Here is a 23,998-nt window from a genome sequence, read left to right as displayed (position 1 = left end):
CTAGTGTCCTTGTTCTAATAGGTGGTCTTCTAGCCTGTATGTATATGTGTATATACATATATCCACACTAGAAGACTTCCTGTAGGACTCAATGGAAATACTAGATTGTGTTATATATAAAGTGGATCTGTAGTACCTTATATATAAATTTTGTGTGTGTGTGATGTTAGTTTGTTACAGATCCACTGTACATAGCACAATCTAGTATTTCTACTGAGTTCTTTAGAAAACTGTGTAACTGCAAGTAGGATTACTTTAGACTGAGTAGCTATGATTGCCTTTCTGATGGAATGAATAACTAACTCCGAAGAAGCATTAACTAGGACTTCCTTGTTGTCCTTCCCTGAATTAGAAGGTTTTGGGATATATTTGAGAGTCTCAAAGTCCGGTTCCAGCAGGTAATATTCCCTGCCGGCTTTTCAGGAATTTCACTACTCTCTTGTAGCTTAGTGTAATACCGAGTCAGTCTGTATGCCCAGAGCAGAGCTACTCAAATGGCAGGCTTTAGTTCAGATCCTGACCCTGACTACATTTTGTTCAGACTTGTTTGTTCAGACAAAGGTCCTTTGTCCTTGATGAATTGTTTCCTACCTTACTTCCGTGTATCTAGCGGTATTCTCAGGGCTTCTACAGAGCAGTTGTGGTACGCTGCCTGGCTGGCCCAATGGAGCTAGATGTGGTGGACTGTTTCTACTGCGTAGACTTTGGTGAAGGAAAATTAAGCAAACAGACTTAATATATTGTGTGGAACTTGCTCTTCCTGGAACACTCGTGTATATTTTATGTGGCTTTTAATATCATTGCTTTTACAAAATTGGCTATATAGTCTCTTGTACTAATATTTATTTGATCATGTAAGAAAAAATGTGATATATTAACTAATTTATAATACACAAGAAGTTGTCCTTGTAGCCATAACAGAACTTTTTCCTGTGCTGGTACTCAGTGCAAAGCATATTCAGTATTTAGATCAAGGTACGTTTCTTCAGTCAGGTTTCTCTTTTGGACTTGTTTATTATTTCAGGTGTTTTATTGCAGCAGGAAGTCTGAATACTTAACTACTTTGAGGTTACTAAATATTATGTGAGGTAGTACTTTCTCTTCGTAAAAGTTGAACCATGAGGATGATACTCCTATTATCAGCTACCAAGGAGCCTTTTTAATGTGTAGTTTTGGCAAACACATGACACAAGTTTTATGTTTTTGTTCATAGTCCAAGTACTTCTTACTAATTTATTATTAAAATGAAATTTAATTTTTAATTAATTTAAATACTTAATTTTTGAGTACTTTAATTCAGTTTGCAGAAAAACAGAATTTCAAATTCATTTACTGATAGTATTATACAGATGTTTGTATGATGCCGAGGATGAAAATAGCCTTAACTCAGCTTAGCAGAAGGCTAGAGATGCTAGTCATGTAACAGCATGTAGTATAATGGGACTGTTTGCATCAAAAACTGCAACAGGTGAGCAACTGTTTTGTCAGTATAAATGTACTTACTGTACATGAAAACTTCTGAAGTGCCTATGTTTACACAAAGCATGCTTTCCTAAGGGTCTGTTTTCACTATTTTTATAGAGCAGAATGTCATAGAATAACTGAAAAATAAATTGAGACCTCACTGAAGCATCACAGTAGGGATAATAAAACAGCTGTTTACCTGGCTTTGTTCTAAAAAGAACTTAAGGCAACCAGCTGCAGAGCATTTTTATTTTTAAAAAGGATTTATTTCAAATATACCAACTTATTGATGATTTAAACAAATAAATCCCACCCATTTTGCTTACAAGAGAAAGGACTTAATACTAATTTTGTTTTCTTTTCAGTCAACCTCAGCATGTTAAAAGCTGTTCTTGACAATGTAATTGTGTTTCAAAATGTTTTTAGAGAGATGCCTTCATAAGAGTAGTAATAACAGCTTTTGTTTACTCCTTGCAGTCGACCTAAAAGGCCTTCTTTTACACAAACTGAAAATTCCAGACATGAAAAACAAGCTCAGAAGTACCACCACCGTAATAAAAGAGAAGGTAAATGGCATAAACATGGTCGCACTAATGGAAGACACATGGCAAATCTTGAAATAGAATTGGGGCAATTACCCTTTGATCCAAAATATTGAGTAATTTATGGTAAAAATAAGATTAGAATTAATAATTCACATCCTCTCCGGAAACTAACTGTTTTTCAACAAAGCAGCAAGATCCAAGGTTTTTCTCTAAATAATTTGATTTTTACACATCTTTGTTAAAAGGCAGAAGTCAAGCTTTCTAATTTGCATATTCTGTACTGTTGCTTTAACTGTTCTTTGGAAGTGATGATAGTTTGGGTGCCAGCAGTATTGTTGCAGAAACTAGGCATGCAATGACTTGTGTATGAAAAATATGCTTAATTGCATTCCATTAGTGTAGTTCAAGCTTGAGTCATGCGTAATGTACCAATGTTTGATATACTAACTTCATCTCATCCTTCAAAAAATAGGTCTACATTATGGTAATGCATTTATTGGTGTTTTGTAATCTTACACTTGCTTCTTGTCTTTGGGGGGGGGTTCAAGAGCCTGTTGAATTGTGAAGAATTTGCTGTGCTGCATTCTAATCAGCTTGCTGATTTAAGCACTTGAAATGTCTTGCATATCTGCATATTGTAGAAGAAAAATAAAGAGACATTGTGGGTAAAAGTCTTTATTTATAAAACAAACCTAGCATAGCTGTACAGTTCTATAAAAATGGCCCAACCTTGTCTAATTTCTTATTGTTTAAGTAGTCATATGGTAACTTTTTGGTCTTCCTGATGTTTTCTAGTGTTGTAAGGTAGGTCAACACCCCCACCCTGCCATTCTGCTACTGAAGTTGCCTTCAGGAAGAGGTTTAGGTGTTTCCAGACGGCCAATGGCTGCCTAATCAGACTTCCCCATTTGACTTACCCGGTTTCAGACTCACTACTCTCTCCTTTCTGCAGTACAAGATCTTTTAAGCATAGTACTGCTATGCAAAACTGATCTCATTAGATCTTAAGTCTAGAAACTGATTTTCAGGTATGGTTCATTTCAGTTTTTTTCCTGTAGACGTAGATGTGGCTTCCAACTCGTCCTTGAGGTACATGAGTGTGAAAGACAGTGGCCGTTTTCTCATAGCCCCTTAAAGCTAGAAATGATGATATTTCCTGTAAATGAACATACATTAGTTTCCACAGTCAGAAAGTGTAGTTGGGAGCATCAAAACAGTGTTCCAAAGTCTTCTGAAAACCATCAATTCAACTGTCCCCTGGAAGTTTTATCCTTTATTTTAGGAAAGACTGCTAGAAAAAAAGGTACCTATCCTGTCTGATCCTGTCCGGAGTGGATATTCACCAGACACTGTTGTTTGAGTACACGGACTTCACAAAAGAACTGAGGGGAAAAAGGTACTCCGACTGCAGGCATTTTTGCTTGTCATTGTTGCATACTTAAAAGTGTATGGTTCTGGGAACAGACCGCACGTTTGTTTTAATATGGCTTGAGGAGAATTCCATAAAACATTACTTCATGGCATGTAGAATTCACGCAGAGGAAAGGGCATACATGAATGTTAAGTATATATCACTGGAATGGTATCTCTACTATATTATGGACTAGAGGGTTCAATTTTAATTTAAGCTGTGTTTTAAAAAGTTGTGGACAACAATTTTCAACTGTAACTGTCCCCTAATTTATTTTTTAACTTGGCCTCAAAGCTAGTTTGTTTCACCTTGCAGTTACCATACCTGTTCTAGCACACTGAAGAAGATCAAGTGACTGGGTAATAATGTATCATTGTAAAACTCCTTATTAAGCCAGCCAAGTGGATTAGAGTAAAATACATCTGCTTCATCAATATAGCTCTCATTTCCGGTTAGGTCTGGAGGACACTGAAGGAATCTCATTTTTAGAGGACAGTGAACATGACTAGGGAGAAAAACAAAACAAACACTTCAGGATCTAAGATTTGAAAAGACTCATCACTTAAAGATACCTCAGTCAAAACCAAAATTGAGTAATTCGTTTTTTTCCCCCAGAGTCATATTTTCTTCCCTTCTGTACTTCATATGATAGCAAAAGTAGAACAAGTGGATTCAGCTGCAAACTGCTGTGACTATGTTGTTGGCAGTTCACAGAAAGCAGATTTATCTTAATAAAAATACTGTCTGTGTAACATCAGTTTCTTAAAAAGATACTGTTCCATATCAGCTTCACTGTTTATATCTGCTTTAATGTTTTGTTTACTTGCCAGGATCTATTGCAAACTTTTTGGAATAGTGACCTCAGTCATTGTATGTTGTAATTACATTTCTTTATTCTCTAGCAGAATTAGTAAAGGTAAAATTAATACAGTTTGACTGTAACAATAAGTCTTTAGTTTTGCTACAAAAGTGACCATAATGAAGCAGTATGACTTACTTTCGGAAGCCGTAAGATTTACTGCATATCCTCATACAAAGCTATTTTAGAAAAACTGAATAAAGCTTAGATGCTCAATTTTACACTGTGGTATAAGCATTTGGCTTATTTCCCCTATTCATTCTGTATTAACTGTGTGAAAAATCAAAGCTCTTCCTGTATATGTTTATCCATCTCAATTTATTAAGCTTAGGGGAAAAAAAAAATCTTAATTTCTGCTTAAGTGTATGGATTTTAATATAGTACACTGTTAACTATTTTAATACCTGTAAAATGGAGTAGAGTGGCATGGCATCATGATGAAGACAAAAGCTTGTGACTGGTAAGAGTTATTACAGAGTTGCTGTATGTGACTCATAACATCAAGAGAGCCTCGCTGGTGAATCAAGCCTGTATACAGGGCTGGGAGTAAATTTGATAAAAGCAGGAAACTTGCTGCAGATTTCTTCCATGCTTTCAGGTGTTTCAGAGAATATCCTACAGAAACATTCAGTAAGTTTGAGAGATGAGCATATACTAACAGTTCCACATAGTATCTTTGAAAGTACCATAACTTCCTGGAAAACCATTACTCAGTTGATAACAGTACCTTGCTTTGAGGTATTTTAATACAGTGTTCTTTCAGTCTTTACTCTTTGAATGGAAATTCAAAGGTTAGACTTTGCTCTTAATAAGTCTTCAATTTAACAGTGTAAATGTTAAGCCCATACCTGTCTTTTGAAGTACAGAAGTATGATTTTAAAGCCAGTGCTTTGCCTCTTTAGAGCTTAATTTTCATTTCTTGTGGGGGAAAAATAGTCCATTCAGTAGTTTGGATGAATGATATGTGGCGGCTTACTGATGTGTTCTGATTCATGCATGTCCAAGTAGAGCCAGAATAAATGGTAACTACATGTGTTTTGGTATGGCTGTGGTATTCTTTTTCTCCAACATGCTGGAAGCTACACCATTCCCTTATTGTTATTAATTTTTGAGCTGCTATCCTTGGAAAAGCTTACTCCTCCATCTTTTCCCATCTCTCATCCTTGCTCCTTCCCCCCTTGCTTTTCTTGAAGGAGCTAACAATAGGAAGAGACATTTCTCCTGGTGGGCGATAGGATATAAACCTGTTTCTCACAATCACAACTTAGATGAACCTGGCCCAGAAGACAGCTTCATGTTGCAGTCAGGCTGGAAACCCTTACCAAGTCACGTGCTTGTCAGTATCGGGAGATAAAAATATTTTATGCAGCCTAGCTATGTGACCACCTTTACTGAATCACAAGAAACAAGTTAAAATATGCCTGTTTCAAAAGTCAGTAAAAAGTAAGTTAAATTAGTCTTTAGTTGGTCTGTTCTGACAAATTGCAGATCTTTATCTCAGATGAAAACAAAGTCCACTAATTAGTCTGTGGTTTAAAAACAAGTGGAAACATTCTATTATAGGCATTTTTTTTACTGCTTTTGTGAAAGCTCTTATATTTAAGTCTGCTTGGGAATGACTTTGAAGTTCATGCGGGGTTTTTTCTGCTTTTATTTAGAATGTTTTGAGCAATTTAAAGACCTCTTTGTAACTGAGTTATGAGAAATAACTTCTGTCATTTTTTTTTCTTTACTGAAGTATCCAAACAGATGATAATTAGCTCTTGATAAATTGCATAGATGACCTCATTCCCTTATAGCCATGAAAGTTAAGAGGGATATTAACAAAAAATAGTGGTCTGATTGGAATTTTTCTGCATGTGAGGTAGAACTGGTTCATCTTAAATCTGCTATTGAACTAAGCCAAGACATACTACATATTTGATCTCAGCAGAGAGCAAAATTATTGAAATAAGATTTTCTTTTGTTTAGACTAGCAAAACAGGTTAAAGTACGATTTTCATTGATTCATCTCTTTTGAACTTGTATTTAAACTAAAGCTATTCAGCTTCATGTTCCAGAAGTTTTAATCTTTCCTTTGTAACTTTTCAGCATACTAGACTTTACATCATGATTTTACTTTTCCTATAGGTACACTGCTGTAGTTAATACCTAGTTTTTTAAAATATAAAATACTTCCTTATTAGGTTCTTTTCTGTGTTTAAAAGACAAAAACCACAAAACGGGAAAAAAAAAGAAATCTTTAGAAGTTTCTGTTGAAAGTATCAGAAAAATCTTCATTAGCAAAATCAATATGCTTTACAGTTTAAACTGTGGACAGATTCTCTTTAATTAATTTTTAAGTTAACCACATTAGTTTAGGGACCTTATTCCTGTTTTAACAAATTTACCTTACTATGCCTGAAGGAAAAAGCTATCACATTAACTGCTCGAAAACTTTTGTGGAAAGTAGCCTCCAGCTGGTGGTTGGTCAAGAGCAGACAGAAAACTAGCATCATCTACTAACATCTGAATCTAGAAAAGGATAATTTTAGTTTTTGAATACTTAATTTTTTTTGTTGCATAATCAAAGGCATTTGTCAGGCATATTTGAGAGAACTGGGTGGAAAATACTCCAAAGGAGCGAAGGAACAAAATTCACTGTAAAGGTGGCATTGCTAAAAAGTCACTGAGGCAACGTTCATATTTTTTGCAGGAAGTACTTTTATCCATGCTAAGGATTCTCCATCTGTATTTCAGTCTCTTGCTGCTCCTCGTCTTTTTTGTTGTTGTTTGTTTGTTTGTTTGTTTGTTTTTCTCCTAGCTGTGAGAGAAGGTTAAGCCAGTTCTACGAATCCTTTGTCAAATACCTACATTGACTATTAACAATCTGTCTTTAGGTAAAAATTATATACAGGGAAGGTTGCAAGACATTTGAAACCAATGCTTACCACAAAAAAACATGCAAAGTGGCAGTACTGGATAGATGAACCTGAATTCTTTATGGCTCAGCGTGCTGTAATGAAACAGATACAATACTACAGCGAGAAAGTTAAATGCATCAGTTCTGTTGACAAAATGTGTTTTAGAGCATGGAGGACTGGAAGAAAAGCACTTGCATGTACTAAAAAGCTTTTGGCATTGAAGCAGTTCAGGGTAAAAATCCAAACTGTCACTTTTTAAGAACATAGTAAGTACATTCGAATTAAGATTATTGGGTCAGTTTAAACCAAGCACTAATAAAAGTACCTGGCTACCACTATAGCAATTAAGTCGTCTGATTCTATGACTACTAGATATAACTTAGCCAGTACTTCACCAATTTGCTTTCTGTAATAAAACATAATAAAAAGTGTGGATGAGAAGCTAAGATTCAAGTACACATTTGTGTCTATCATTGTCATTCACCTCTGCTAATACAACTTTACACAATTTCCCATGCCAACTTTTGGGGCTTTTTGGGGGACTTTTTTGGGGCTTTTTTGCAAGACTTACATTATGGGAACGAAACAGGTTCTTATAAGACTAAGGGAGATAAAGTCCTAAAACCAATAGAACTACATCCAGTTTTGAGTTGGACTGAAAGAAGAGATGGCATTTGTGGCCTCCCTACTGTTCTGCTGTATTCTGTTACTACTGTAGTCTAATACCATTTATTACTTAGTATTTATTAATTTGCTGTGTCTTTTCTTGTCTGAAAGTGTCTCTCTTGTTTAATCTACAGTTAATTCTGAAGCTTTAGAAATAGCTTACCTTTTCTTCTACTTCTCAGCTTAAAATAAGACATACAGCCCTATGATAAATGTTAAGAGCTGTGTGTTGACTTGCGAATGGAGTAAGTTTTAGAGGCCCAAGAACATCTCATCTTACTAGGGATGTATTAAAGAACCAATTGAAATGGTATTTTTGTTAACAGGCATCTAGTAAACAGAGTTTTCTAACTAATTCTATTGTTGCTTAAACACCTGTTTCGTGATTGAGTGTTTTTTTCATTTTCCGTTGAATTTCATGCTGAATTATTTTATTCTTTAAGGGTCTAATCAATTCTAAAAATACATGTTTGGTAATGATACAAGAAGTTGTATTACATAAAATTCTAGAAACTGTTGTATAATTGACTGCATTTCTTGGAGTGTTTGAATAGTTAAAGTTTTCTGTCACTTAACCTGAATACTATTCTTTTTTTATTCTAGAGAGAACATGAGCTTTGAAAAGAACAGAACCAGTGAAAGATAGTAGTTACACTTAGGAGAAATTACCTGTATACCAACACTGTCCAAATCACTGCCATTAGAAAGATGTGATACCTTTTTGGTGCCAGCACACAGCCATGAATAAAGAAAGGTAGATGGGTACCCAAGATGACTGGTAGTCCTTGAGTGAAGTACCAATGCCAAGGATGAGATCCGTAAAACGTTCCCAAATTCTGCAGCACGTTGAATTTCAAGAAGTTCAGCTGAACCAGTACCCACTGGGAAATTTAGAGGAAGGGGGCAAAAACGTTAAATACAAATCCAAGGTGAAAATCAACAGCTAAATTGAATTACACAGTCATTGCTGGCCTTAAATGATACAGCATTTTCATTCATACTGATGGTTTTTTTTCTCCTAAGACTCGTCACAGACTTCCTATATTCAGCAATTAAGCACAGAAGTGTGTAAGTTTTGTAGTTCATTGATAACTATTGATTTATTGAGCTGAGCATACTGATTTTAAGTAACAGTCCGTCATTTAAAATAACTGAGAAGTCAGTGTTTAAGGGTTTATGGCTTAGGATATATTTAGAGATCATAGCCCAGACACAGTCACAGAAATAACAGAAGTTAGAGAAGTCTGAAACATCTGTCCATGTTAAAATGCTAAAACCCAAGCTTTTTCTTATAAGTCAAGTTTAAAACAACTTACCTCACCAAAAAACACACGGTCAATTATTAAAGAGGTTCCTACTGTGACCAATCTGCAAAAATGGAAAGTTGGTTGCACTGATATTGCCTGAATTGCTTTTGTATCAGATTCTACTCTTCTCCAAACAGCTGGCAAAACTCCCTGATTCCTCATCTTTTTTGAGATTATCCATACTCATGGCCATTTTACAGTGGCCAGTTGCCATCACCCAGTATCCTTGGCACAATCCCAGATTAAGCTGGAATGCTGTTCTTGTCTCATCCTCTTGAAATCTCTCCTAGTGCTTTTTTGCAGCATATACGTTAATTTAAAGGAAGCATGCCCCTTCTTTAAACTTTTGCAAAAGCACTCTATTTTTTTGCTTGGTTTTTACATGAAATCAGCTTTTTTGGGTTGTCTGCCTTTGCCATGGTAAAATCAATCTTAAGATACAGCTGTGCAGAGTCATAGTTTAAATTCAGAAAGAACTTACCCAACTGGAATGCAGTTATGCAGGATAAGATCTGCTTTCCTCTGTTCTTGCAAAAAATGACTGAAGACCAAAGGTATCCATGGGATAACAGCGGTGGGACGAATAACAATTGCAAATGCTATCAAAGCTAAATATTTGCAACTAGAATGAGAGAACGTAAGAAAAACAAAAGTTTATCAAAAGGTTTGGTCAAGTCTTTTGCAGACAGTGCCATTTCAACAATTTAAATGCTGTCATGTCTCTGACCAAAAGTTTTTTGTACTGCAGATAACTTTGATTCTCTCAATCCAGATACTCTGTTTTGCTTGGAAGGCTGCCAACTATATAATTGCTTTATTAGCAATGGAGTTGCTAACTAGAAGCACATACTTGCTTTAAAATAGATAGCTGGTGAAGAAAGTCGTGATCACAAATTCACCTATATCTGAACCCAAAAAAGCTTTTGTTATCTTTTCCCAAGTTACCACAAATTCCAGTCCTTTAAAGTTTAAATTAAAGTTTCCCATAAAGTGATATGTTGCATAAGGGAACTGGAGAATAATAATTTTACATACCAGCTATATCACAGCTTCAAAAAAATTTTTAGCGGAAATACCACAATTGCTGTTCCTTCCATGATTTAGAGCTCTTGCTACATGAATGAAGTGGTTTTGGTTGCCTTATATTTTAAGATAAAATTTAGCATTTTAAACAGTATCGGTAGATTGGTGTTATCCCAAGCCCAAAATTATCAGTAGTTAGTAGAAAGTTTCTCACCTGCTTCCCATCTTGGAACCTTTTATCGGATAGTAGGAAAGAGCAAAAATGGTAAGAAGAGTTTCCATGGTGTTTGTTAGAGTTCTGGTACAGGAATACCATGTAAACCAGGAACACAGCTGGCAGAAGTACTGAAAATAATTATAACAACAGGATGCCCAGGGAGAAATGTTAAAACAAATGCTGTAGTTTTAAATGAAGGTGATAGTTCTTCAAGGTGTGACTTACTATCATTTTGCTGTTGTTTACACTGCAACAAACAGTGTTTATTAACACGCATAAAATTTTTTTAAAGGCTGAGACTCACCACGCACTTTGCTGTTTCTGCATTTTCAAGGTGTCGCACTAATGAGTAAAGCTTCACATCAGCAAAAGCGGCCAGCACTGCTTGTGCAAGTCTAGGGACCCATATCTGTGTAAGCAGAGAGAGAATTTTACTTGCAACAAACCTGTTAAATTCCAAGTTCAGAGAGAGGACTACCGAATTAGTGAATGACTGTTCTGACATGAAAATAGTGTGAATTAGTGGATGTTCTCTGTAGCTTCTTAGGATTTTTTTTTTTAAATAGTAATGTCCTGTGATAAGACTAGTATTTCTGCCAAAACAAAGGAAGTCTAAAGTTCAACTGAAAGTGTTCAGAAATTGAAAGTAGAATTCTTTGCCATTGATCTCCAATAGAAGTCAAAAGGGGCTGTTGTTACTAAGTTTAGTACAAATATGTATTATTAAACACTTCGGAAAACTGAACCACTAAGCAATTACGATGTAGTGGCAAACAGTATCAGTATGAAACTCAAGGAGAGTGATGGAGGCCAAGAATAATCCTCTGCAGTCACAGGCGTCAGTACTGCGACTGGAGATCTATGAATGAGTTCTGCACCTACGCGAAACACTCCAGTGAGGTGTCTGTGCTCGTACGTCTCTAATTGCCAAATTCAAGGCTTTGTACTTTACCTGGACAATGATAAAAATACACTGAATTTAAATACAGTGCTTTTAAATTGAATTTTAGTAGTGGATGCATTTTTTGATTATACTCACCAGCAGTTGCACATCATCCTTAGCCAGCAGCTGTAAAGCTTTGTAGATGCTTGCAAAGATCAGTGGGTATGAATAGCCCCTTAAGCCATTTGCCCATTCCCAAGTTAGGTAGCCATAATTATTAATATTAAGGATCGATCACGAACAACTGGAAGGAGAAGTTTCACTCGAGCCGTTACTCTCCGACTGGTCCGGGTCCAGACATTTACCCTCGTGGCCAAAAGCAGCGAGATTTCTGTTACCGGTTAAGCTAGCGCCTTACTGCCGTGGAAACCTCTTCCCGAGCGCGCCTCCCACTCCCGACACTGCGGCCGTGAGCCCCAGTCACGCCGGGGCGGTGCGGGACGCGGGGCTGTGTCCCCTGCGGCCCGCAGAAAGCGACGGCGATGGCGAGGGGGCCGCGAGGACCGGCGGGGGGCTGGCACCGCCAAGGATATTTGAAGACCATGCGGTGCGCCACTTCCAGCGACTGCCAGTACTCATCCGGGACGAAGCTGGTCTGGACGAGGAAGCAGTTGAGCGTCCGCAGCGCCACCGTCAGCGCCAGCAGCGGCGCCGGCCCGCCGGCAGCGCCTGCGGAAGGGCAGGCCGTCCGTCAAGGGTCCCTCCGAGCGCCGCCGCCCCCCGCCCCGCCCCGCCCCGCTTACCGGCGCCTCGCTGCCCGGCGCCTCCGCCGGGGGCGCTGTACAGCACCGACCGCCGCTTGCGGAGCCGCACCGCCTCCGGCCTCCGCGCCCGCGCCCGCGCCAAGAACCCCCCGGCCGCCTCCATCCGCGGGGGCGGGCCTGCGGCGGCGGCGCATGCGCGACCTCACGGCCGCGAGGACACGGCCCGCACTTCCTTCCGGTCACTCTAGCGAACGGGAGGTCTCCGCTCTGTGGTCTCCCGTCCTTCAGGTGAGGGGCGCCGGGTCTGGCACAGCGCGGCTCGGGGCCGTGGGGCGAAGCAGTCCCGGGCCGGGGAGCGCCGAGCTTTCTGCCCCCGCCCCCTCTCCCCGCCGGGGGGCGAAGGTGCCGCCGAGGAGCGTGGAGAGGCCGCCGCGCCTCAGCGCGCGTGTCTGCGGGCGCAGGTGCGGCAGCGCCGCCTGCCGGCATGTGGGGGCGGCTGCCGCTGCCGCAAGTGGCGCTGGCCGTGGCGCTCGGCGTGGTCAGCGGGCTCTACATCTACCGGCCCGTCTTCCAGCCGCCCGGGCCCCGACAGCCCTCCGAGGGCACGGCGGAGCCGCCGGCGGACGCCGCACCGGAGAAGAGACCCTGAGGGAGTCCTGTGAGCCGCGCCGCTGCCCTGACGCCGCTCCCCGGCACTGCCTCGCCGCCCGGACCGCCGCGCCTCCCGTCAGAGGAAATGGCGCCCAAGCCTCTCACGGAGTCGGGGCGTTCGTCGCCTGGCGGGGAAGGTCCTTTCTGCGCCGTGCGCCAGCCGTGGCGGGCCCGGGCGGCCTCCTCTGCAGCCCGGCCATGCCCTGAAGCAATCCGCCATCAGAAGATGTAACTGCATACGCGTGTGTTTCGTACCAGCCTGTAGGGACGTGAATGTTGAAATTTGTATAAAATTCTGAATGTTTAATGGAATGTCTTCACGTCTAAGTTTAAGTAACCACCAGGGAACTGGAAAAAGAAAGTCACTGTTGTACAGTTACACTTCATGGGTTTTTGGATTGCCTCTGATCTGATCCTCCAAGCGATAAATACCATTTTTATCTGCTTGTCACGGTTTCAGTTCTTAATACTTCGGTTCTGTGGGGAATGCAGTTGTACTGATGGCTGAGAAGGGAACTGCACCCAACTTTGGTGTCCTTCGTTTATATTCATACCTGTATGTATATACATGCACATATGTACCACACATGCATATACGCATCTTTCCTGAAAGAATGAGACTAGAGGGGCTATTTAATAGGTAGGATTGCCTGAAAGGTTGTACTTGGAGAAGTGCTTCAGCGTGTAGCTCAGTAGGACAGCATTAATCTTGCAACGGGTGTGGATCAGTCTGACAAGGAGAACAGCATCTGAGACTCAAGGAAACTAGATCAGTAGGTATTTCAAGACTTTAGTAAATCTAAAAAGAAACCAAAACCTGCAGATCTTGGGAGGAACTTTATTCAGATTTTGGTTTCAACACCAGCCTGAGGGAAGAAATTCTTTCCCTGGATGTGCTTTTATTTAAAGCCAGGAACGACGTGGCAGCCGGGAGCAGTGGATGGACTTTGCAGAAGCTAAGATGAGAGGATAGCAGTAGAAGGTGGACTGGGAGGTGCAGTTGAGTGCGTGATAGTTTGGACATGAGGCAAAGCCACAAGTCTGTGATGAGTGCAAACACAGAAGAACTGCTGTGGTGACTCCAGCAGCTTCCTTTGTTTACAAGACCATTATATATTGAAAAGCCTGTTTTAAAAAGGCGTAACTGAAGTCCAGTAGGCACTTTCTTCGTAAGCATAATTGCTGGAAGTTTCTCCATAAAGATGGCAGTTGATTTTAAAAAGCCTCAAGAAAGAGGATATCTGAACTGATGCAGACAGAAAGGGTTATTGATGCAACTGAGCTTAAGACTGTGCTTGCTGAATTCTGGAGGCTGCTGGGTATAAAGTGGGTGTATCGAGCAGCTGTCGAGAGAGCAAATAGAAGTACGTTCCTCTTCTGAGGGAGGGTAGCCAGCGGGCGGCAGAAACAACTGGCTAAATCCACAGTGGTGGACGTTACCTGGCGCCACGTATTTTCTCTTCAAAACCTGTTTTGCCTCGCATGAATTTTTATTAAACGGCGTCTGATCTGTCAGAAAAGTGAGGAGGAGTACGACTGAAGAGCCAGCCTGTTTAATTAAAAACGGCCTTCTAAATTGGAGCAAAGCGAGTAGCAGACGGTGGTGCCTGAGCAGCCGCATCGTGCGGCGCTGCCCTCGGGCCCTGCTCCCAGCCCGCTCAACTTTCCCGGTGGACGGGGGGGCCGAGCCGAGCCACGCCGGGGCGGTGCTGCCCGCCCTGCCCGCTGTTGCCCCGCGGCCGGGAGGGGCCGTTCCCGCCCCTACCTCGGGCCTTACGGGAAGTGATGTTGCCTTGACGGAAAACGCACGCTTGCAGCCCAAGAAAGGGCAGGTGCGGAGGGACGCGGCGCTGCGGGAGCCCCGGTGGCCGGGGAGGCGAGCAGGTAAGAGGGCAGCCAGCCGGGCTGAGGGGCGGGGGGGCGCGGGGCTCTCGCCGCCCTGTCACCCTCCGACGGGGCAGCTGCCGCTGCGGGAGGCAGGGGAGGGGAGCGGGCTTCAGAGAACTTCTCCGCTGCAAAAGGAGTTAATAAATTATCTCAGGACGAGTGGTTTGGGCAGGGAACTCGAAATACTTGGGAAAAAGGTGCTTTCTCTGTGCTGCAGGGCCCTCGGAGCGGGCCAGCGTCGCAGGCTGCGGGGACCTCGCTCCTAAGGCAGCGGGAGCGCAGAAGGCGCAGCCCCTCTCCGGCCTGGCTCAGCCGCCGCCCGCGCCCACCTGCCGCCTCCGCAGCCGGCGGGGCCGGCCGCTTCGCTAACCTGGCTGCGTGGGGCTTTTAACAGGCGGGCCTCATTCGTCAGGTTAAAGGAAGAAGTCTGGAGCCTCGGCCTCCCGACTGCCCGTGCGTGTGCCTAACTTTACAACCGCTGCCGTGAACACGACTACACAAATAGTCCCTCTCAGGCCTTCACATGTAGCAGCTGTAGAGCCTGCGAGTTTCCCACAGCTCAAGACGTGCATTTCTTTTGTAAAAAAGAGGAGTGGGTTGCATGTCTGATTTAAAAAAGAAAAAAAGCCTTTTAAAATGTTAAATTGTTGAGGGAGCAATATAAGTGTGTTTTATCTGTTTAGCCAGAACGTAAATCTTGTATTTGAGTATCAACAGATCTGTTGCTTCTTTCTGAACACTGCATGTCTGACAAAGTCTGCTTGTGGAGAGGGTTCCAGGGGTCTCTTCAACCTGGTTTGCAATGCGTGGGCTAAACTAACGCTTTGATGATCTTGGAACTAAAGAAAGCTAAATCCATCAGAAAAACGTCTTGGTTTTTCTAGCTCTGTAAGTGACTAGATTATATTAATACATAATGACTAGATTATATTAATAAAGTGACTAGATTATATTAATAAGTAGTATTTTTTTTATGGTGCTAGCAAAGTATAAAGGACATGCCTAGAACTGTCAAAAACACCCAACTTTAATTTTTATCTCTCCTTAGAGATGCATCAGGTGTATTTTGAGCTTTGTGATCGTATGTCTCCTCAAACTTTTTTGCTAATGTTTAGTGCTTATGAGTTTTTCATCAGGATAACACATATGCATGTTTGGAGTTAGGAGTTCTGCTAGGTGTTATTGGCAAGGTGATGTTTCTCTATACTTAGAGAATAAAATCTATTTTACCTGCCTTTTCTTGGAAATTTATTCTTACATAGACTTGTCTTCTCAGCCCTTGTTTCTTTTCATAGACTTATACTACTTTTGTGACTGTTCCAAGTATTTTCCGGCCAGGGAAGAGCATATAATACAATATGCATTTCAAATGTTGATACATAAATGTAGGAATAGTATTTGTGATGCTAAATGGATGTCTCAAAAGCATGGTTAAAAAGATGGAAAAAAGATCAGCATGTTCCTGTGTTTCTAGTTCAGGGTTTTAATTTTACATCTACTTAATCTCTTGCACAAAGGAGTTCTGGGTGGGGGGAATGTGCTACAACTTACACTGTTTTATTTTTACAGTTAATAAAATTTCTCATCTGCAACCACATATCTAAAACCAGACTGTAAGTTTGTTTTCATCACTATCATTAAACATGGGAACACATTATTTTATCACTTGACTACACATTTCCTTGTCTTTCAAAGAGAAGATTGGTGAGATAAAAAAAATTTCAAGTAGCTTTTGGCGTGTATAGAAACAAGTATTATGAGCAGTAATCCTTGTGTGTCTTCTTTGGATTCTTGGTTGTTCTGTTACTGCCAGGTATCTGCTGTGCTGGCATAATGACCATTAATTAGTCTGTCAGTTTTCAGCATAACCCTGGACTTGCAGATCAACACCATTACTAAGAGCAGTCTGTCATAGTCAACAGAGGGCTAGTAAGAATTTAATTTAGAAACAGGCAAAATTGGCACTAGAGGTGGAGTATAAGGAATGACAACTCTTTTTCCCCTGTTAACGTCTCAGCAAATAATTATAACAAGGTGCATTTAAAATGTATTAAACTTATGATTTAAATACTTAATCATCAAATACTCTCTTCTGTATTAAAGCTGCGTTACTGTATTCTGCTGCACATGTGATCTGATCCTGCAGATAGTTAAGTTTGTTCTTCAGTAAATTCAAAGGGTTACTTACATATTTATAGCTAAGCATTTGCTGGGCTGGGCATGTCAAATGCTCAAGGACTTGCTTTCGCTCCTCTTGTCTTGCAGATACCACTCATGCTGGAGATACAATCATGTTTACAGAACTGACTTCAAACATGGCTGAAAAGTTGTTTAAGTACATGGTTTAAGAAATACTTACCTAAAAGGCAGCTTTTTATAGCAGAAACACATTTTTTTTTCTATTTATACAAATATATTCCCAAACAGTCTTCCTCTGGGAGTAGCATCTGGTTATGAGATTTCTTTTCCTTGTTTCTTTTTTAGTCGTCTTAGTCTGAAAACTGCATCCCTGTCAGGAGGCAGGACTAACTTGAACCACATTAAATCAGCTGAGATCATACCCTTTTATCTCCAGTGGAGGAAAACCATAGTGAATGAGAAGTCCTAGCCCCTAATTTCTTTCCTGGAACATCCTTACATTGTTTTGTTTTCATACATAATACAACAGAATTTACTTTTGATTATTGTAATAAGTAGTCTCAACATCTGTGATTTATTTTCCAATCTAATAAGCTTTGAAGATTAAGTTATGGCATATAGATTAAAATATGACATATAACCAGCATAACTTTTTCCTGTGATGTTACTTGGCTTCAAGGGGTTGAAAATACTCTGATATATGTATAACAGTTTTGCATAGTACTGGGCGTTGGAATGCTTTTCACGTACTGGCCAGCACTTTGGAGCTGACCTGACAAGTTCTTCAGTATTTTAAACTACTTCAGGGAAAAAAAAAAGCAAATGTCCTTGCTTTTACAGCTCTGAAGATAATATCGAAGTGTAAACCAATGCAGTGCTATTTACCTGAGTTTGCAAACCCATTTCTCACAGCTGTTCCCTTTTGCTCTGTCTGATACTTTTACTGATGAGAAATGGGTAAGACTAAACCATATTAGATAAAGGCATTTCTGGAAGACAATGTGAAGACTGGTAATAAGGTAGGAAAGGGGCAGGAAGCAGCAATGAAGATACAGACTTCTTAGGAGGAGTACAGGTTTTCTAGAAATCTGTGGTTTGCAGTGGAAAAAAGGAGTTGGTAGATATATGAGCAGTGTTTTTAAATCAAAAGTTAAATTTGTGGGCACTTGCAAATAGTATTTTGAAAATCACTCTATACTTCTGCAGTGATTCTTTGTGTAAGAGAGTTATGTGAATGAAAGGACTGTAAGGAGTATACCTAGCTGAAATATTTTATATGCAAATAAAACACTGGATGGGTATAAGGGCAACTGCTACACAAATCAATTAGCTGATTCCAGATTAACTTTGGAGCTTGTGATTGCAGTTTTGCAGCTGGCCATCTTACTGCTTGTATGTACAGCTATCAGTTGGAAAGGTGATAAAAGGATAAAGGAATAAAGAGCAAAATAGTTAAGTATTACTCAAGATTCAGTTTTTTCTTTTCAGTAAGGTGAGCTCCATGGGTAGAAGTAATGCCTTTTATTAGATCAACTTCTGTTGTTGGAAAGGGTAGGTGAGCTTTCAGGTATGTAAGCCCCTTTCAGGTTTGAATTAGAAACAGCAGAATAGAAAACAAAATTGAAAACAATTGATACACGATTTTTATAGTACTTCTGTTAAGCGTATTAACCCATGGGGCAGCATATGTAATTAGAAGGTGATGAAGGTTCTCTTGCAGAAGTACTGCTGCTTTAAAGGCATCCTCCCATTTCTAATTAAACACTTCAAAATGGCAGTGCTGTCACGGTAGCTGCTATACAACCATGAAAGTGAACAGCATGTGCTTCCAAAGTCAACCAAGTTTCACTCTGAGGGCCTATCTCATTATTTTCATAACTGTTGGGTATTTCATTTGGTTCTCTTAGCTGCTCAGTGAAAGAGCTATAAGGAGAAAGGTTGCTCTGTGAACTGAAAAGGAAGAAAGCAATTCTTTCCAGTAACATCCTTGGGGAACGGGAATATTTGGACTAGACTGAAGGCTGCTATCAGTGATAAGGACTAATAAAGCATGTATGTTGGGTAGGAGGAAAAGAAAAGTTGATTAATTATGATTATGATTAAAAATGCAAGTTTTCTGGTTTTCTTGTGTGTATCTGCCAGTCTTGCAAGTATAATGTTAGTAGTTGCTGAGGGAAATTGTATTCCTTCTGCAAATCTGTGCTGATAATTGCATGACTAACATGGAGTGTGATGCATTTTGAAAACTTCAGGGTATCACTCAAAGCTAGCAGTTGCGGGAGTTGCTTGTGCTGTGAAACTGTTTTATATAAGGTTTGCATGAGAGAATGAATTGCTGTTATAGTTATTGCCAATGGGTGGTGCTTTCCAAGTCTTCTTTGAAGCCTTGCTAACATTCAGAATGTGGACTATAGCAAAAAGTAGAATAGTTGTGGGGTTTGTGGTTTTTTTTTTTTCCCTACATTGCAAATGTTAATCATAGTTCCCCTACCCCCCACTTGTTTGGTTCCACACCAAACTGTATGCATGACTGAATGTGACCCAAAATACAGGTATCGGGTTTGGTTCAAGCCCTGCTGGTATCATCCATTTGCAACAGAGTGTTTCTCATCCAGCATTGTAAGATCCTGTGCACATGCTCTGCTGACTTTCTCCTCTAACAATGATTCAACTTGACAGGTCTTTTCTGCTGGGGCTTGAACTGTCTTGCTGTACGTAATTTTTCCATATTCTTTCTTGCATCAGAATAGTGTCAGGATAGACGTCTCTGTACAGAGATGGTGTCATCCAAGTTTGAAGACAGTACTGTCTGAATTTGATTGTATTTGTTCTGAATTTGATAGCAAAACTCTCATAATTTTAGTTTGGATAAATGTAGCCTGAAGTTGGAGTTGTTAAAGTCGTGTTTTTTTAGTTCTTTAGCTATGAAGTAGAAGAGGTGACTATAAATCTTTATTTGATAGTTTTCTAGAATAGTCAGTTTGGATATAGCACCCAATGCACAGGACGGGTGCTGAGATCCTGCTGTGTGTCAGCAGAAGCAGGCTTTGGAAGACCTATGAAAAGAGCGTGCTGCAGAAGTACAATCATGCTTTCTAATAGGTTTAAAAACAAAACACAAAAAACCCCAAAATTTGAACTGCTACTACAGTGAAACTGAACTAGTTTTTATTCTATTAACTTTTTATTTTTAATAATAGATGTGTTTAAATTTAATTTGCTTTTAAATAGAAAATGTCTTTAAATCAAAATTGAAAGTAAGTGTAAAATTGAATGATTGTGGCAGTATGTGCTGCGGCTAGCCTGGAGCAATGCGTGTACAGCTTGGCCAGCGAGTGGGTGCCCCTTTAGAACTGAAAAACTGTAACTGCCAGCTTTCAGTGGAGGCGTGCATCTGACTCTTTCCTTTATCCAGCTGCCAGTTTTTCACAAAGTGTATAGGAACTTCATATCTTGGCTTCTTCCCCTCTGTGAAGGAGAGTTAAAACTGATCAACGGATTCAAATGTTGGGGGAGAAGGCAGAAATGAGAGAAATTCAATGTGTCTGCCCCTCTCTCTAATAAGCTTTGTTTCCTTAGGAAACCGGGTAAGAGGCACGTCCTCATTTCAGCTTTGTTTTTTGCATTGCAAATTTGGAGCTTTGCTCCAAGAAGTCCTTACTGCATTTGCAATCTCCAGTGTGGTGTGTTGAGCCTTAGGGAATTTTTCTTCAGCCTAGCATCCTGAGGGATCACAAAGAATGGGAGCAGTAATATTTTTCTTAACTGGGAGTTGCACAGGGAGTGGAATAGGGCCAATGGAACTGAAAGACCTACTTTGCTAATGTACTCCAGAACCACCATCTTTACAAGCCCACTCGTTCCTCTCGCACACTCTGAAGGAGGTAAGATCAGCCAGTCAGGTTAGTCATACTTAACTTAGGGAGTCACTGAATAAATGTGGAAATGAAAGAGCTCTAATGTTAATGATGTTCGTGGCTTAAGGAATGGTAGAGGAGAAAAATAGGCATCACAGGTGTTTGGTTAGGTTTCATATGCTTCATTGCATGGAAGATCAAACAATAATATAGGACAAAAGGAATACTTTCCTGTAGCTCAGAAGAGGCATGCTTCTATATCTGTCAAATAGTGCAAATAACTACCCTTTCAATTTTTCCTCCTGAGAACAAATTTAAAGTGGAAAAGACACTGTTGTCAGCTTATGGCTCCCCCATGAAGGACCACTTGTCCTGTTAAGTAGATCTACGAAAGATTTGAACAGGGTCGTCTTGAGCTGGAAAGAAAGCCCAGCTGTGTTCAAATTGAAACTCTGCTGAGATCAGTTTTAAAAAGCAGTGTCTTCTACTTGGCAATGACATATTGGATCAGGTAGTGCAAAGAACAAATGCATATCAATTAAGCTTAAGCATGAGTAACAATATCAAATCAACTTTCAAAACTGTATTAATATTATAGGATTGTAAAACATTGAAAATCCTTTCTAAGGAAGCTGTAGTGTACATGTTCCTTTACATCGGTACAACAGCTTCCTGTAAAGCTATTGCGTTTTTTAATTTAAAAAAATACACTTAGTCATCAACCCTTTTAATACGTAGATAAAGATCATTGATCTAAAATAAGATCTGTAACTCTTCAGACTGAAGATGGAGACATCAGATTATTAACGTGCTTTTACAGCTTCTTACCAAAATGCAGGGACACTTCTATCTGCATGCATTACTGTTCTAGGCACTCTCATCATGCGATCAGGCAGCCACTTCATAAGTTTGACAAAACGTGGAACCAACATAAGTCTCACAGAAGAGTTGTAGCATGTTGAGTAATTAATCCATCTTTAGGTCAAATATTCCTCTTTTGAGTACAGATGATGTAATTTGAATAGTGTGAATGTTGCCAAAATACCGTTTCCTACATGCAAAAGGATCAAATTTGTTCATTTCCGTCAAAACGAATAATCATGTTTGTTCTTACACTAATATATTTTATTGCCATTTTAAATACAGAACTTTTTATTCACCATTTCTTTGTGCCTTAACACCTTGTACGTGGACACTGTATTTTTTTCTATTATTTTCTTTCTAATATTTCAGAACTGTAGTAAGAGAGAGAGAACCTCACTCAGGAATTAAAAATTTATTTTTCTTTCCCTTTTCATTCAGATCTGGAGCAAGCGCCTACACTCTTGGATTTGCCTCAGGATAAACTGTGCCTCAGGGTAAACTGTGCCTACACACATCACTAGAAAGTGATGTGGAGGCAGTAAACTTGTAGTTCAACAGAATTGACAAATCAATTAGATCCCCTTGTTTGGGATAATTTTACTGGTCTTTTCTGAGATACTAACAGCTTCTTCAAATATAAGCAAATTTTACTTCAGGAAGCAATCTTTTGATGTTTTTCCTGTGAAAAAGATGGCAGAGTTTGGTCTAAAGTTTTCCAAAGTGCTGATGTTTAGTGCCCAATTGCTGAGAAGGATTCCTGTCTTTAGGCAGTATGATGTTCCATGAAAACAAAATTGATGCTTTTAATTTGTTGATTATTTTAGGGTTAACTTTTTTTTATCCTTGAAGAGATCCTGGTAACTCTTGGAAGTTAGTAATCTAGAGCCTTTCTTAGAGGGGACTATTTTTAAGAAGCTCTTTTCTGTGTAAAACGCTACTGACCTTAAACATATCAATACTTTATCTCTTGCAATGCTAAAAGAAAGCTCTGTCACCATAACTAGAAACTGCCTAGGTTGGCTTATAGTTGAAAGAACAAAACATGAAAGTTTTACTTTGATCTATAGTATTACTAAATATTTAGCAGATGTGCCTTTTGGATAGCAGGAAGGCCTGCCTGACCTACTTTCATTTTAATCACTGAAGGGGTATTTAATGATTTGATGCTGGCAAAGTTCAGCTATTACATTTCTAGTGTGAAAGCTGATCTTCTGAGCGTGGGTTTCTTTCTTTTTTTCTTGGAGTGATATTGGTGAGAGGAAAGCAGAAAAAATTCAATATAAAGGACTTTGTCTCCTCCTTTCAGATCTTTTTAGTTCTGTCTTGAGGTATTGGCGGTTACTGCATTTATGGACTGCTGCGGCAGTAAGTAGCAAGCTCATTCACATGACAGCTGGTCAGTTTTCCTTTGCAGCACATCCCATCAGCCCCTCTAATTTTTTCCAGAGTGTCTTTTCATGAGAAGCTGACTTTCTTCCAAGGGAACAACTATAATTCTGCTTTACAGTTGTAGGAATCTGCCTGTACCAAGTAATATGTTCATATTTTGCCTATTTACTTTTTTCTCACTTCTTTTTGTATTTTGTAGAGTATTTCTCTCACTGTGAAATAATTGCTGTATAGCATGTGCTCTGGCTCTTCTTGAAGTTTGCCAGCATACACACGAATCAGTTCATAGGCAGTGTGTCCCAGTGCCTGCTTTCCCCCCTCTTGCATTTTTTAAGTTTCCTTTTTGATTGCCAGTGGAGGTTTTGTGGCACAGATCAGATTTGTGGATGCTAACAAATAGCGTTAGCCTTGGCTGCCTGCTGGTTGGTTTTTCATTCCATAGTCTTGCAGGTCATCTGTTGAATGCTCGTGTAAAAACTGTGGCCGTTGGTAAGGGCATGGTGAGTTTTCAGTGTGTGTTGGAAAAAGCCATTAACTGGTCAAAGTGCTGAAGAGGAGACCTCCAACAGAATTGGGTAATTGGGGAGTGGGGAGAGTGGAGGCGGTTGACACTGATGTTAGGCAAGTTTTCAAAGTTTTGGCTTTGAAAAGAGAGATGAGTTGTTCTGGAGCATTATCTGAAATGGACTGTTGCTAGATCCTCTTCTTCCCCTGTTTCTGTCTCCAGTGGCAGATGTCTTAATTCCTGCATGAACCATGGTCAGACAGGTAACAATCCAGCATTTTCTTCTAGAAGAAACACCTGCTACAGGACAGTTTGGACACTTGCAGATTGTCTCAAGAGCATGGAAATGTATGAAGGCAAATATTCTGATGCTTGTGATGAAGAATGCTCCACACTGTCCACTGTGTTTGACTCTCCTCAAATTTCCTCCTAAATTCCTAGGCCTGTGTAGCATAGGTCTTTTTTACAAGACGGCCATAAATTCCATGCATTAAGGTAATCTTGTTCATACAACCTGTTCATAAAACCTGTTCACAAAAACGGTGGGAAGATTTAATAACTAAATAGGTGGCCATTCCTTTGTAGAGCTGTAGCTTCAAAAGTGCATTTCATGGTTTCAGGACTTTACTGGTGTAATTTTGATCCCCTACATAAACTTAGAAAA

General features: G+C 40.0%; 2 protein-coding genes across 10 annotated transcripts in view; one reads left to right on the top strand and one right to left on the bottom strand.

The window, feature by feature from the left end:
• Positions 1-13,000, top strand: part of CCPG1 (cell cycle progression 1) — a 34,798-nt gene extending 21,798 nt beyond the window's left edge. For 4 of the 9 annotated variants that reach the window (XM_075160108.1, XM_075160114.1, XM_075160112.1 and 1 more), the window contains one exon: positions 1,942-5,314. In XM_075160108.1, coding sequence (XP_075016209.1) covers positions 1,942-2,122 — 181 coding nt within the window. In that variant the 3' untranslated portion in view covers positions 2,123-5,314. Of the gene's footprint in view, positions 1-1,941; positions 5,315-8,451; positions 8,590-10,687 lie in introns of those variants that run through there. The other 5 variants (XR_012675231.1, XR_012675230.1, XR_012675232.1 and 2 more) reach the window with 5 other exon arrangements.
• On the bottom strand, positions 2,412-10,900 carry PIGB (phosphatidylinositol glycan anchor biosynthesis class B). Its single transcript, XM_075160115.1, has 9 exons — positions 10,700-10,900; positions 10,393-10,523; positions 9,637-9,777; positions 9,165-9,216; positions 8,518-8,729; positions 7,210-7,274; positions 4,684-4,894; positions 3,745-3,925; positions 2,412-3,165 (listed from the first exon to the last, which is right to left on the bottom strand). The coding sequence occupies exons 1-9, from the start codon at positions 10,898-10,900 to the stop codon at positions 3,034-3,036; spliced, it is 1,326 nt and encodes a 441-aa protein (XP_075016216.1). The 3' UTR covers positions 2,412-3,033.
• Positions 13,001-23,998: the final 10,998 nt, after the last annotated feature.

The sequence above is a fragment of the Calonectris borealis genome, chromosome 11, assembly GCF_964195595.1.
Source record: "Calonectris borealis chromosome 11, bCalBor7.hap1.2, whole genome shotgun sequence".
Classification (NCBI taxonomy): Eukaryota; Metazoa; Chordata; class Aves; order Procellariiformes; family Procellariidae; genus Calonectris; species Calonectris borealis.
The sequence above is the reverse complement of the archived record's forward strand: the minus strand, read 5'-3'. Positions and strand labels throughout refer to the sequence as shown.

Bases quoted from the DNA above. Each gene is read 5' to 3' on its own strand.
- PIGB (XM_075160115.1), bottom strand. From the start codon at position 10,900: ATGTCAGAACAGTCATTCACTAATTCGGTAGTCCTCTCTCTGAACTTG. The intron at 9,778-10,392 runs GTGAGAAACTTT...CTCTCATTCTAG, and splicing joins GGTTCCAAGATGGGAAGCAG to TTGCAAATATTTAGCTTTGA. The intron at 7,275-8,517 runs GTAATTTCTCCT...GTTTCATTACAG, and splicing joins TGGACAGTGTTGGTATACAG to CACGCTGAGCCATAAAGAAT.